This window comes from Schistocerca piceifrons, chromosome 3, assembly GCF_021461385.2.
Source record: "Schistocerca piceifrons isolate TAMUIC-IGC-003096 chromosome 3, iqSchPice1.1, whole genome shotgun sequence".
NCBI classification, from domain to species: Eukaryota; Metazoa; Arthropoda; class Insecta; order Orthoptera; family Acrididae; genus Schistocerca; species Schistocerca piceifrons.
Genome location: NC_060140.1, coordinates 737945633 through 737959961, shown reverse-complemented (window position 1 = coordinate 737959961; position 14329 = coordinate 737945633). Strand labels below are relative to the sequence as shown.

Below are 14329 nucleotides of genomic sequence, written 5' to 3'. Positions count from 1 at the left end.
TGCAAACAACAGATGGAGGTGAAGAGCTAGATTCTATTTTCCTGGATTTCCTAAACACATTTTGCACTGCACCATGTTGTTGGCTACTACTCAAGATATGACCATATAGAGCATGTTCACAAGTATGTAATTGGCTCAGTGAGTATTTGACTAATAGTGTGTTACACTGGATGGTTAATATTCTACAGAAACTAAAATAACATAGTGTGTCCACAAGGAAGTTTATTGGGATATTTGATGTTCTCAATATTATTTATCATATAGGATGAGTAGAACTATATGATTGCTTACAGTGGCGTTGTCTGCAGCAAAGAATCACTATTGGCTGATTGTAAGGAAATGCAGAAAAATTTGACAAAATTTCCATTCTTGTTGTGAATACCAGCTCTCTTTAAAAGTGGATGAGTGTAAGATAATGCTTATAACAAAAAGAGATCTTATAACAAGATTAGTGGTGACAGTATTAAGCACACCTCATCATGTTAAGTATTTAGTGGTAAATGGTTGCAAAACATACTTGACCTTTTAGTATCAAATAACCCTGAGCAAATAGGGAAATCCAGCAAGGAATGTAACAATATTAGAGAAGGAAAGTTGCAACTCACCATATAGCAGATATGCTGAGTCGCAGATAGGCACAACAAAAAGATTCTTACAATTATAGCTTTCGGCCATTATGGTCTTTGTCAATAAAACACACACACACACACCTGTTGTCTCAGACAATTGAAACCACACTGTGAGCAGCAGCACCAGTGCATGATGGGAGTGGTGACTGAACAGGGATAGGAGGAGGCTGGGGCGGGGAGAGGGAGGGATAGTATGATGGGGGTGGCAGACAGTGAAGTACTTAAACAGAGGAAGGGGAGAGGGGGGGGGGGGAGAAATAGTGGAAAAGGAGAGAAATAAAAAGACTGGGTATGGTAGTGAAATGATGGCTGTGTAGTGCTGGAATGGAAACAGGGAGAGGGCTGGGTGGGTGAGGAGAGTGACTAACGAAGTTCAGGCCAGGAGGGTTACGGGAACATAGGATGTATTGCAGGGAAAGTTCCCACCTGTGCAATTCGGAAAACCTGGTGTTGGTGGGAAGGATCCGTATGGCACAGGCTGTGAAGCAGGCATTGAAATGAAGGATATCATGTTTGACAGCGTGTTCAACAACAGGGTGTTCCACTTGTTTCTTGGCCACAGTTTGTCGGTGGCCATTCATGTGGACAGACAGCTTGTTTGTTGTCATACTTACATAGAATGCAGCACAGTGGTTGCAGCTTAGCTTGTAAATCACTTGACTGGTTTCACAGGTACCTCTGCCTTTGTGGGATAAGTGATGTTAGTGACCAGACTGGAGTAGGTGGTAGTATGACGATGTATGGTGCAGGTCTTGCATCTAGATCTATTATAGGGGTATGAGCCATGAGGTAAGGGATTGGGAGCAGGGTTTGTGTAAGGATGGACGAGTATATTGTGTAGGTTTGGTGGATGACGGAATACCAGTGTAAGAGAAGTGGGAAGGATAGTGGGCAGGACATTTCTCATGTCAGGGCATGACAAGAGGTAATCAAAATCCTGGTGGAGAATGTAATTCAATTACTCCAGTCCTGTGTGGTACTGAGTTATTAAGGGGATGCTCCTCTGTGGCCAGACGGTGGGACTTTGGGAGGTGGTGGGAGACTGGAAAGATAAGGCACGGGAGTCTCCCACCACCTTCCAGAGTCCCACCGTCCAGCTACAGAGGAGCATTCCCCTAGTAACTCAGTACCACAAAGGACTGGAGCAACTGAATTACATTCTCCACCAGGATTTCAATTACCTCTCGTCGTGCCCTGACATGAGAAACGTCCTGCCCAATATCCTTCCCACCCCTCCTACAGTGGTATTCTGTCATCTACTGAACCTACACAATATACTTGTCCATCCTTAAACAACCCCTGCTCCCAATCCCTTACCTCATGGCTCATACCCCTGTAATAGACCTAGATGCAAGACCTGTACCATACATCCTCATACCACCGCCTACTCCAGTCCAGTCACTAACATCACTTATTCCATCAAAGGCAGGGGTACCTGTGAAAGCAGTCAAGTGATTTACAAGCTAAGCTGCAACCACTGTGCTGCATTATATGTAGGCATGACAACCAACAAGCTGTCTGTCCACATGAATGGCCACCGACAAACTCTGGCCAAGAAACAAATGGACCACCCTGTTGCTGAACACGCTGCCAAACATGATATCCATCAGTTCAATGACTGCTTCACACCTTGTGCCATATGGATTCTTCCCACCAACACCAGGTTTTCTGAATTGCACAGGTGGGAACCTTCCCTGCAATACATCCTACGTCCTCATTACCCTCCTGGCCTGAACTTTGTTAGTCACTGTCCTCACCCACCCAGCCCCCTCTCTGTTTCCATTCCAGCACTACACAGCCATCATTTCACCATCACACCCAGTCTTTTTAATTCTCTCCTTTTCTGCCACTCCTCCGCCCCCCTCTCCTCACCTCTCCCCTGCCCCTGTCTAAACTGTAGCACTTCACTGTCTGCCACCCCCACCATACTATCCCTCTCTCCCCCCGACCCAGCCTCCTCCTATCCCCACTCAGTTGCCACTCCCGTCATGCATTGGTGCTGCTGCTCTCAGTGTGGTTTCAGTTGCCTGCGACAGCAGTCGTTTGTGTGTGTGTGTGTGTGTGTGTGTGTGTGTGTGTGTGTTATTGACAAAGACCTTAATGGCCGAAAGCTATAATTGTAAGAATCTTTTTGTTGTGCCTATCTGCGACCCAACATCTCTGCTATATGGTGAGTTGCAACTTTCCTTCTCTAATATTGAGCAAATAGGGAGCATCATGACATACAGGGATTAGTGACCACAAGGCAATATTAGTGAAACTGAATTCTGGTACATCCAAACTCACCAAAAATAAACACAAAAGTACATCCATTTAAAAAAAAACAGATACAAATTCGCTTGACACTTTTCTTTCTGATTTGACTGTATTGCATAGACCAGCTGTGAGTTGAATTCAAAGAAATAAATTGACGGCAGTCAAGAGATCACATAAAATAGTAAGAAATGGTACTGATCCCCCATGGTACACAAAACAGGTCAGAACACTTTTACAGAAGCAAAGAAAAATTTAAAAGAATGCAAAGTCTCAACAATTGGCAAAGTTTTACAGAAGCTGGTTTTAATAGTTTCCACAATGAAGCTCTTTTCTTGAAATCTGTAGAAAACCTAGAGAGATTCTGATTGTATGTGAAGTACACCAGCAGCAAGACACAATCAATACCTTCACTGCACGATAACAGTGGTGATGTCGCGAAACATGATTTTCCAATATTTCTTCACCCAAGATGACAAAGTAAATATTCCAGGATTTGAATCTAAAACAACTGCCAACATGAGTAACTTAGAACCCCTCAGTGCAGCGAAGCAGCTTAAATCAACAAAGGCGAGGCCATCAGTCCAGATTGTATACCAATCAGATTCCTTACAGAGTATGCTGATACAGGAGGTCCATACTTAGCAGTCATATACAACCACTCGCTCTTTGGGAGATCTGTATCGAAAGACTGGAAAGCTGCCCAACTCAAACCAATGCCCAAAAAAGGGAATAAGGAGTTATTTGCTGCATTACATACCCATATCACTAATACCAATTTGCAGTAAGATTTTCTAATAAACTGTATACTGTGTTCAAATATTATGAATTACCTTGAAGAAAAAGATTTGTTGACAAGTTTTCAGCACAGATTCAGAAAATATTGTTCTTGTGAAACGCAACTAGCTTTTTATTCTCACAAAGTAATGATACTGTCAACAGATGATGTCAAATTGATGCCATGTTTTTAGATTTACAGAAGAGTTTCAACACTTCCTCACAAGCATTCTCTAATCAAATTGTGTGCCTGTGGAGTATCACCTCAGTTGTGCGACTGGATTCATGATTTCCCATCATAAAGGTGACAGTTCATATAATTGATGGAATGTCATCAAGTAAAACGGAAGCAGTATCTGGCATTCCATAAGAGAGTGTTATAGGTCCTCTGCTGTTCCTGATCTACATAAACAAAGTAGGGGACAATCTGAGCAGCCCTCGTAGTTTGTTAGCAGATGATGCAGTCATTTACTATCTTGTAAAGTCATCAGATGATCAAAACCCAATTGCAAAATAATATAGACAAGCTATCTCTATTGTATGAAAAGTGACAGTTGACTCTAAATAATGAAAAGTGTGAAGTCATCCACATGAGTACTAAAAGAAATCCGTAAATTTAAGTTTAAAGATAAATCACACAAATCTAAAGGCTGTGAATTCAACTACATATTTAGGGATTATGAATAACTTAAGTTTGAATAATCACATAGATAATGTTGTGGGTAAACCAAACCAGAACACTTAGATAGTGCAACAAGTCTACTAAAGAGACTGCTTACAACATGTTTGTCCACTCTCTTCTGGAGTATTGCAGTGCAGTGTGGGATCCACATCAGATGGGACTGACAGAGGATATCAAAAAAGTTCAAAGATGGGCAGCTTGTTTTGTAATACCACGAAATAGGAGAGAGAGTGTCATGGACATGATATTTGAATTGAGGGGGGGCAGCTATCATTAGAACAAAGGCATTTTTCATTGTGGCAGGATCTTCTCATGAAATTTCAATCATCAAATTTCTCCTCTGATTGCAAAAACATTCATTTGGTGCCCACTGCATAGGGAAAAATGATCATCATGACAAAATAAGAGAAATCAGAGCTCACACAGAAAGACTTAAGTGCTCGTTTTTCCCATGCCACGTTCAAGAGTAGAATGATAGAAAAGGTGGTTGGATGAACCCTCTGGCAGGCACTTAATTGTGAAATGCATAGTAGTCACATAGATGTAGACGTATACCAAGAAGTGATATTAAATGAGGCAATCATGTAAAATCAGCATCTATAACAGAATTCACATACAAGACACTAGTTAGGCCAATTCTTGAGTATTTTACCAGTGTTTGCTATCATGGCTCCAGTGATATGGACTCCAGACATAGAATAACTTGAGAGACACACTGCTTGGATCCTAATGGGTTATTATAGCCCATACAAAAATGTAATTGAAATGCTTGGGGAACTTATATGTAAATTCTTAGCAAAATGCAGTTCTCAAGATCTGCTGTTGACTAAACTTATAGAAGCTGTATTCGAAGTCTAAGTGACTGTTATGCTGTCACCATTGTATGTCTGGTGTGGGTATAATGAGACCAAGATAAGGGACACTGATTATGTACAGAGGAATATGAACAGTCGATTTCCTCTCACTTAAGAAATAAATGGCATAGGACATGAAACTGATAATGTAGATATGAACTACCCTCCTCTCACAGCGTACAGTAAATTGCAGAATTTATAGTAATGTAGTAACAAGGTATTGCTTGCAGTAAGTGTGCTGCAGACTTTGACTTTTACAGGTATTTACACATCTTACCGTGTTGCAAATAAAATATGATAATTCTTATCTATTCTTGGTAATTTGTAGTAAAATGACTCACTACATAGCCTGGGGTGATCATAAATGATTCAATCACATACTTATTTACAGACAAATTCTGACACTAAATGCTTTATTAAGAAAGCCCTTGGCAGAATATATGTAATGGAGCTCATTTTTGTTGGCTAAGGAAAAACAATGCACCCTCAAAGTTATTCAGCAGTCTGTGCTCATTATACAAACATAACATTTTCTTTTTTAGCCCTTCTAATCCATTCGGGAGCTGTACAATATGGATTGGTAACATAACTGCAGCAGTAACTGAAAAGATGCTAAAGGAATTATTTTCTAAGTAAGTATCACTTCAGTATGAATGGTAAAATACCAGTGGTTACAGGTGTTGGAGCAGCACCTTTTTTAGGATAGGTAAGACAGAAAGATGTCAAGTTCTACGAGAGGTCAGGATTGAAACAAATCTTCAGTTTACGAAAGAAATTAAACAGCACAATTCTAGCACATTGGATCACCAGTCACAGCTATCAATTATAAATTTTCACCAATCACCAGAAATTTTATCTCCACCAAGTTGTATCTCAGTCCTAGGTAATTCCATTGATGAATTAAAGTCACCCAACCCAGTTGACATAATCTGCCTCTCTGAACACCATGTGACCACTGGTATAGGAACTAGGCCTAAGCACAATGAGAAACTCAGACAGGAGAGTACTGCAAATGTTAGAATAAGGAAAGGTTCTCATAAAAGTATAATTAAAAATAATGTAAGTATATTTCATCAAAATATTGGGAGTTTAAAGAATAAAGTAGATGAGCTTCTGGTTTGTTTAGAAGATTTAGAAGCTGAGAATGAAATAGATATACTATGCCTGTCTGAGCATCACATTGTTACTGATATGGATAAGGTAAATGTAAGTGGTTATAAGCTCTCTGCACATGTAATGAGAGAAAATATGGAGAAAGGAGGAGTTGCCATATATGTCAAAGTTATCATTGTGCAAAAAGTATAGAAACAAAAAAGTTTTGTGTAGAGAAACATATAGAAGCATGTGCCTGTGAGCTTAAATTAAATAAAGGCACATTTATAATTGTAACTGTATATAGGTCCCCATCAGGAAATTTTCATCTATTTCTGAAAAATTTGGACTCCTTGTTGTGCTATCTGTCAGACAAGGGGAAGCAAATTATTATTTGTGGGGACTTCAATGTAGATTCTCTGAAAGAGGGTAATAGGAAAAATGACCTTGAAGTATTACTCGGTTCTTTCAATTTGACACCCGTTATTGATTTTCCTACTCGGGTGGTAAAGGATAGCAGCTCACTGATAGATAACTTCTTTATAGACCAAGGTAAGTTTAACCAGATAAATGCTCAGCCTGTTGAGAATGGTCTTTCTGATCATGGTGCACAGCTAGTTACAATATATGACATAGCTCCATTCAGCAATACTAAACAGTCCTCCAAAGTAGTACATTCAGTCAACGATTTAACAATTGCAAATTTCAGGGAAAGCCTACAGCAGTTAGACTGGGATGAGGTGTACCGTCAACCTGATGCCAATTTAAAATATAATTTATTTCATGACATTTTTGTAAATGCATTTGAAAACTGCTTCCCCAAGAAAATAGTTAAATATACTCGTAAGAAACCTTGTAACAAACCATGGCTTACTAAGGGTATAAAAATATATTGTAACCGGAAAAGGGAAATGTATCTGACAGCAAGAAAGAGTAGTGACCCAGAAACTATCAAACATTATAAAAACTACTGTGTTATATTAAGAAAAGTTATTAAAAAATCCAGGAGTATGTGTATCATGTCTGAAATCAGCAACTCTGATAATAAAATTAAAACAATTTGGAATATTATTAAAAGAGAAACAGGTCAACCAAGAGCAGAGGAAGACAGTATTACCATCAAATTGAATGAAAACTTTACGAACAAAAAGTCAGAAGTTGAAAATATTTTTAATAATCATTTTCTAAATGTTGTGGATATAGTAGGATCCAGGTGTTCATTAGAAGATGCTAGGCTGTTAATGGAAGAGGCCATACCTATGCAATTTGATACAATTGAAATCTCACCCACTTCTCCCTCTGAAATTAGGAAAATAATAAACTTGCTTAAAAGCAAAAACTCACATGGAATTGATGGCATTTCCAGCAAAATACTAAAAGCTTGTTCTCAACAGATAAGTAAGATTCTCAGCCACCTGTGTAATAGCTCTCTGGAACAGGGCATTTTCCCTGATAGACTGAAATATGCTATTGTTATACCTTTGCATAAAAAGGGGGATAGATCTGATGTCAACAATTACCGTCCAATCTCCCTTCTAACAGCTTTATCCAAAATTTTTGAGAAAGTAATGTATTCAAGAGTAGCTTCACATATCTGTAAAAATGAAGTACTAACAAAATGTCAGTTTGGTTTCCAGAAAGGTTTTTCAACAGAAAATGCCATATATGCTTTCACCAGTCAAATTTTGAATGATCTGAATAACCGAACACCTCCCATTGGGATTTTTTGTGATCTCTCAAAGGCTTTTGATTGTGTAAATCATGAAATTCTGCTAGACAAGCTCAAGTATTGTGGCATGAGTGGGACAGTGCACAAATGGTTTAATTCGTACCTAACTGGAAGATTGCAGAAAGTTGAAATAAGTAGTTCTGGTAACATGCAAAGATCAGCACATTCCTCAAACTGGGGAACTATCAAGAATGGGGTTCCACAAGGGTCAGTCTTGGGTCCTTTGTTGTTCTTATTATATATTAATGACTTACCATTCTATATTCATGAAGAGGCAAAGTTAGTTCTCTTTGCTGATGATACAAGTATAGTAATCACACCTGAGAAACAAGAGTTAACTGATGAAATTGTCAGTACCGTCTTTCAGAAAATTACTAAGTGGTTCCTTGTAAACGGACTCTCACTGAATTTTGATAAGACACAGTACATACAGTTCCGTACAGTGAATGGTATGACGCTATTAATAAATATAGACCTTAATCAGAAGCATATAGCTAAGGTAGAATATTCCAAATTTTTAGGTATGTCCATTGATGAGAGATTAAATTGGAAGAAACACATTGATGATCTGCTGAAATGTTTGAGTTCAGCTACTTATGCAATAAGGGTCAGTGCAAATTTTGGTGATAAACATCTTAGTAAATTAGCTTACTACGCCTATATTCACTCATTGCTTTCATATGGCATCATATTTTGGGGTAATTCATCACTGAGGAATAAAGTATTTATTGCACAGAAGCGTGTAATCAGAATAATAGCTGGAGTCCACCCAAGATCATCCTGTAGACATTTATTTAAGGATCTAGGGATATTCACAGTAGCTTCTCAGTATATATACTCTCTTATGTAATTTGTTATTAACAACCAAACCCAATTCAAAAGTAATAGCAGTGTGCATAACTACAATACTAGGAGAAAGGACAATCTTCACTATTTAAGATTAAATCTAACTTTGGCACAGAAAGGGGTGAATTATACTGGCACTAAAGTCTTTGGTCACTTACCAAATAGTATCAAAAGTCTGACAGATAACCAGCAAGTATTTAAGAAGAAATTAAAAGAATTTCTGATTTACAAGTCCTTCTACTCCATAGAGGAATTTTTAGATATAAATTAAGAAAAAAAAATATTAAAAAAATAAAAAAACACAAAAAAAAGTTGTTATATTAACTTAATATGTTGTTAAATTAACCTAATTATGTCACATATTGGAAAATTCGACTCGTTCCACATCATTACGAAATGTCGTATTCATGATCCATGGAACTAGTATTAATCTAATCTAATCTATGCAATTTTTTCGAAGCACAATGTAACAGATATTTACATGTAAACGTAATTGTATGTGAGGAACTAGGAGTTGCCAGATTGGAGGATATCACCATCCTGAACATGAGAACTGGAGGATGGGAAGGAAAGATCTCTTATCAAAGTTGGAACAGGTGCATATCCAGGAAGCTGTAATCAAATGTCAGATTTGGTTTAAACTGTTCTCTGCCATATACTCCCTCTGTGAAGTTTATAAGAATAGGAGTATTGTGAAAATAAGCCTTAAATATCTATAGTGATAATCATATCAAAATTATGAGTAAGATATAATTTAAAAGGACAATAAACGACGGTGCAGTTGAATGGATGAAAGCAATCACGAATGTTGATATTTATCTTTTATTAAGTACACTTCTGAAGTTTGTTATTGCCATGACTATGTAATTGTAATGTACAGATTTTTAATGTCACCCCCCATTAATTGGGATTTAATTATTTTATTTGCAATTAATATGGAAGGCAATTTCAGGTTGTGAACTATTTTTATATTAAAATAGAAAGCAATAGAGGCAATGTTAAATGAAACAGGGGCCTCCTTCATTAACTGACTGACTTAATTCTGAACTTTTACGACAGTTTATGCAGCTTCTTCTGATAGTAGCAACAGCTCACAGTTTTGGCTTGGAGAGCAAATTTTTCGATAAAATTTGTTGCTGATTGTGAATTTAAATCTGTTGCCTTGTGGTAATTAGTATTAAATTGATTATCAGACTTTGTAATATTAAACTGATTGCAGGTTCTGTGGTATTTCACAAACAAAAGACAATGGTGCATGAAATGGTGCACGCAGACTATAATAACCAAAAGAAATGCTTCTGTATTTAAGAAAACACACAAAATTATTAATTTGTAAAGGAAAGATAGCTTTGTAAATGAAATATGATTAAACTTTAACTGTATTATTTTAAGGAAATAAAAGTCTACTTAATTTATTTCACACATTTGATGCCAAATATTTAAAACAACAGATCCTCTACATGGAACATACGACATTCAAATCTGATTTATAATAATAGATGCAGTTCAAATAATTAAGTATTAAGTAACAGTCCAAGAACAATCTCTTATGGGCAGTTCATTAAATCTGTAGAATTAATTGTGTAACATAAATCAAGGTATCCAAGAGAGACAACCACAAAGGCAAAAGAGTAAAGAGCAAAAAGAAAAGAGCAACAGAACAGAGGAAAAGGGAGCAGTGCCCTTGTTTCACTGCTATTTATACTAATTACACATTATGATCTTTGTATGATTGTCAATATATTATCCAGAGGCATCTGGCATGGATACATTACTTTGGGTAAATTTCTTGTAAAAGTTGGGGCCGTTATAAAATATATATCCACTTATGTTATGCTTCTAATAAAGCAGATAACCAATATATATTTTTTTAAATTTCTTTTTCAGGTATGGAACTATACTCAGTGTCCACGTGTACCCAGAAAGAACTTGTGCGTTTATTAACTACAAAGACAGCAGTTCTCCTGGGAAAGCTATGAAGGCTATGCAGGGGCGTACAATTGCTGGAAAGGAAATACTTATACGATTTCCAGACAGGGTAGCCAATAATGCAGCAGAAGCAGCCACTCACAAGAAGAAACGTTAATTAAGTTCTCCAAGTTCTGTGAATACAAACATTGTAAGTCAATGTTGTGAACTGTACTGTAGGAAGATTGAAAGTTTCTTGATATGTCAACAGATCCTGTTTGGAGAAGTAACATAATTGAGTGTTAATCTCCTTATTTGAGGACAGTAATGGAGATAACAGTGAAGTGGGTAATGTACTTGAAATGGGACCAAGACAACTCAGATTTGAGGTTTGAGGCGTGAAGTGACAATGTCCCATGTTGCAGGAGATTGTAATATATATGGATTGTTGAATTTTTTTCGTGGAATAAGTATATTACAAAGCTGTAAAAATCAATCTCAGGACACCAGTCTCCACTTATGAAGGCTGGGGAAGGAAGTGTTATTCTGATGGATACTGGACTGCATGAGACTACATGGAAAGGAATTAGCAGATACAGCTGTGAAGAAGGCGTGTAGCGATAATCAGGTTGTTCATTGTGCCATCTATTTCCATGCTATCACATCACTCTTGAGGTACAAAGGCAAGTGTAGATGGAAAGAAGAAGGGCTGGAAGTGACAGACAGTAAATTGTGACCAGTAAAGTCAGTAAAAGTGGCTATGGCATACCTCCTTCCAGCCACGAAGAGATGAGACTCTTCTCACTCATCTACACATTCATAGAAACATTGTTCAGACCTAAATTATCTGCCACTGACAAAAGTCTGAATGTCTGCTGTTTTGATTAGTTCATTAAAGAAATATCCTTATTAATTTTTCCTGCCTAAATTTTTTACTATGTTCTGAAAAGTTCTTGTTGCTGAATGAACTTTGTTTTCCTTGAAAATACATGCATTTTGATTCTCAGATGACTTTTCTTAGAATTTTACAGTGCATTTTGTAATGTAATTTAAGACACCTCCTCCCCTAGTTTTGCATGATATTTGGATTCCATTTATAACCCTCTATTTGCACATGTTAATATTTTAGGACAACAGCTTTCAAAGTAAAAGATTATGTTATATTTTTCAATTAATACCGAAGATATTGTGTTCATTTTTAATTTGTTTTACAAGCTCTGTTCCAGCCCCGAGGACCATGCAATGGCATACAGCCACTGTGTCATCTTTTGCTATTGGTGTCATTTGGATGCAATACGGAGGAGCATGGGCTCCAGCCCACTGCCCCCCCCCCCCCCTTTCCCCACTGTTGTCATTTTTTCTAAACCTTGGAGGCACTATTTCTCTTTCAAGTTGGCACCACAAGGATGAATTCACACCATCCCATTTCTCTCACCAAGAAAAAAATTCTGGCATGTCCTCTGCATGTCAGTAAGTCATTCTGGCCACTCAGCTACAACAGATGCAGACATGTTTTATTTGTTACTCTTGTAGTTTTCCAATTCTTTTTATTTACATCATTTGCCCACATATAAAATGTTAGATTATACGAAATAGCAAGGGATTGAAAAACAGATGTAGAATATGTATGTTCAAAAAATTAAAATTAAAATCTTCATTTAATTTTGCCTTATAATGATTAGAAATTTAATAATGCATTCAAGTTGTTTCATAAATAAATCAAAATTGCCAGATAGATCCCTGTCTATTGACTGTTACTATCAATTATCCCTGAATTTCTTCTTCCTCAGCAAGCTACAGAATGCTGATAAGTGCAAAATCTCAATAAATTGCATTTGGTGACACTAAAATAAGTGGACAGCTTAAGAGACCTAGATATTCAGTTATAAAATTTTTGAGTCCTTGTTTCTAATATTATGTTTGTTTTTATACTATGTAATTTATATTATGTGTAACAATTTACAGTATATAAGAGTGTAAAAGGATTATGCAAACCATGAAAATAATAATAATAGTGCAAAATCTAAGTGTCATTTCTACTATATTTGTATCCCTATATATATATATATATATATATATATATATATATATATATATATATAATGGAAGGAAACATTCCACGTGGGAAAAATTATATATGGATATGTGCGTGTGTGCGAGTGTATACCTGTCCTTTTTTCCCCTAAGGCAAGTCTTTCCGCTCCCGGGATTGGAATGACTCCTTACCCTCTCCTTTAAAACCCACTTCCTTTCGTCTTCCCCTCTCCTTCCCTCTTTCCTGATGAGGCAACAATTTGTTGCGAAAGCTTGAATTTTGTGTGTATGTTTGTGTTTGTTTGTGTGTCTATCGACCTGCCAGCGTTTTTGTTCGGTAAGTCACCTCATTTTTTTATATATATATATATATATATATATATATATATATATATATATATATATAGTGGCAACTGTTCCTTTCTCCATACCTAACCTGCAGTTAGCTAGGTGCTAATTTATACCCATCAATATTCAGCATTCCTTTTCAGTGGTCAACTGATGTTCATAAACAAGTATTACATTTACAGGATTTGTAAACTGCAGTTGATCCAAACAAAGTTTCTTTATTTTACTTATTAACACACTAATATCTTGATGCCAAAAGTATATCTTAACCACCCTTTTTCACTATATTTTGGACTCAAAAACATTTAGTTACATTTACTTCTCTTGACATGAACAACATGAAACCTGAGTTTACACTAAAAGTTTGCTGCCCTTACACCAGTTACTTAATGATACTTCCATGAATGGCAGTCTCTTCCCCCTCCCCCAAGGTTTCTGTTATCAACACAGCCAGCCAATGTTTCTTCCCTATTGAAAAGTAGGCCATGAGTTCTTAAAGCCCAACACTGAGCCTGTAAACGAATTGCAATTTGCACGAAAATGCTGTGAGATGAAGTGGCCATTGGGATGCTCTTTAAGACTTTTAGATGTCTTGACCACATTTTTTTTTATTATTTCTCAAATTGCCCGACATTGTGATTTTCAAAGGCTATAAAATTCAACCCAGAACTGGTACCACAAGATATAAAAACATGTTACATTTCACCATTGATTAGAGACATAGTTAAATGAGAAGAACATGTATGTCTAACTCACCATTGTTATGTGAGTCATACAAAATTGTTCAGTGGACACATTGTATGTCATCAATATTCTCACTAATGAGACAAATGCAAACTGCTATTAAGGAACAAATTGAAAACCAAGTGGACTAGATTGCTAGGTGGTGCTGGATACTTGGTACATGCTGCATTTGTTTGTTCACAACTACATTTTCATCATTACATTGTATAAAACAATTTCGTCAGTAAAATAATCAAGTAATTGTGAATAGCCGACATGTTAGTATTTAATTGAAGCAGGTAAAATATGGAAAAGTGCATAATTCTTCTCTCGTCACTGTACCTATTTCAATGCCTAATTTTATACATGAGAAGCATTCATAAATCGTCACATGATTTTGTATTTCATGTTTTATAAAGCCGCTCATCCATGTGTGATAAGAGCTGCTGATGTT

The 14329-nt window shown here is 36.8% G+C and overlaps 1 protein-coding gene across 4 annotated transcripts in view; it reads left to right on the top strand.

Annotated features, from left to right (window-relative positions):
- LOC124787767 overlaps positions 1-11776 on the top strand; it is an 82404-nt gene extending 70628 nt beyond the window's left edge. For all 4 annotated transcript variants that reach the window (XM_047254652.1, XM_047254653.1, XM_047254655.1 and 1 more), the window contains exons 6-7: positions 5738-5827; positions 10750-11776. In XM_047254652.1, coding sequence (XP_047110608.1) covers positions 5738-5827; positions 10750-10948 — 289 coding nt within the window. In that variant the 3' untranslated portion in view covers positions 10949-11776. The remainder of the gene's footprint in view (positions 1-5737; positions 5828-10749) is intronic.
- Positions 11777-14329: the final 2553 nt, after the last annotated feature.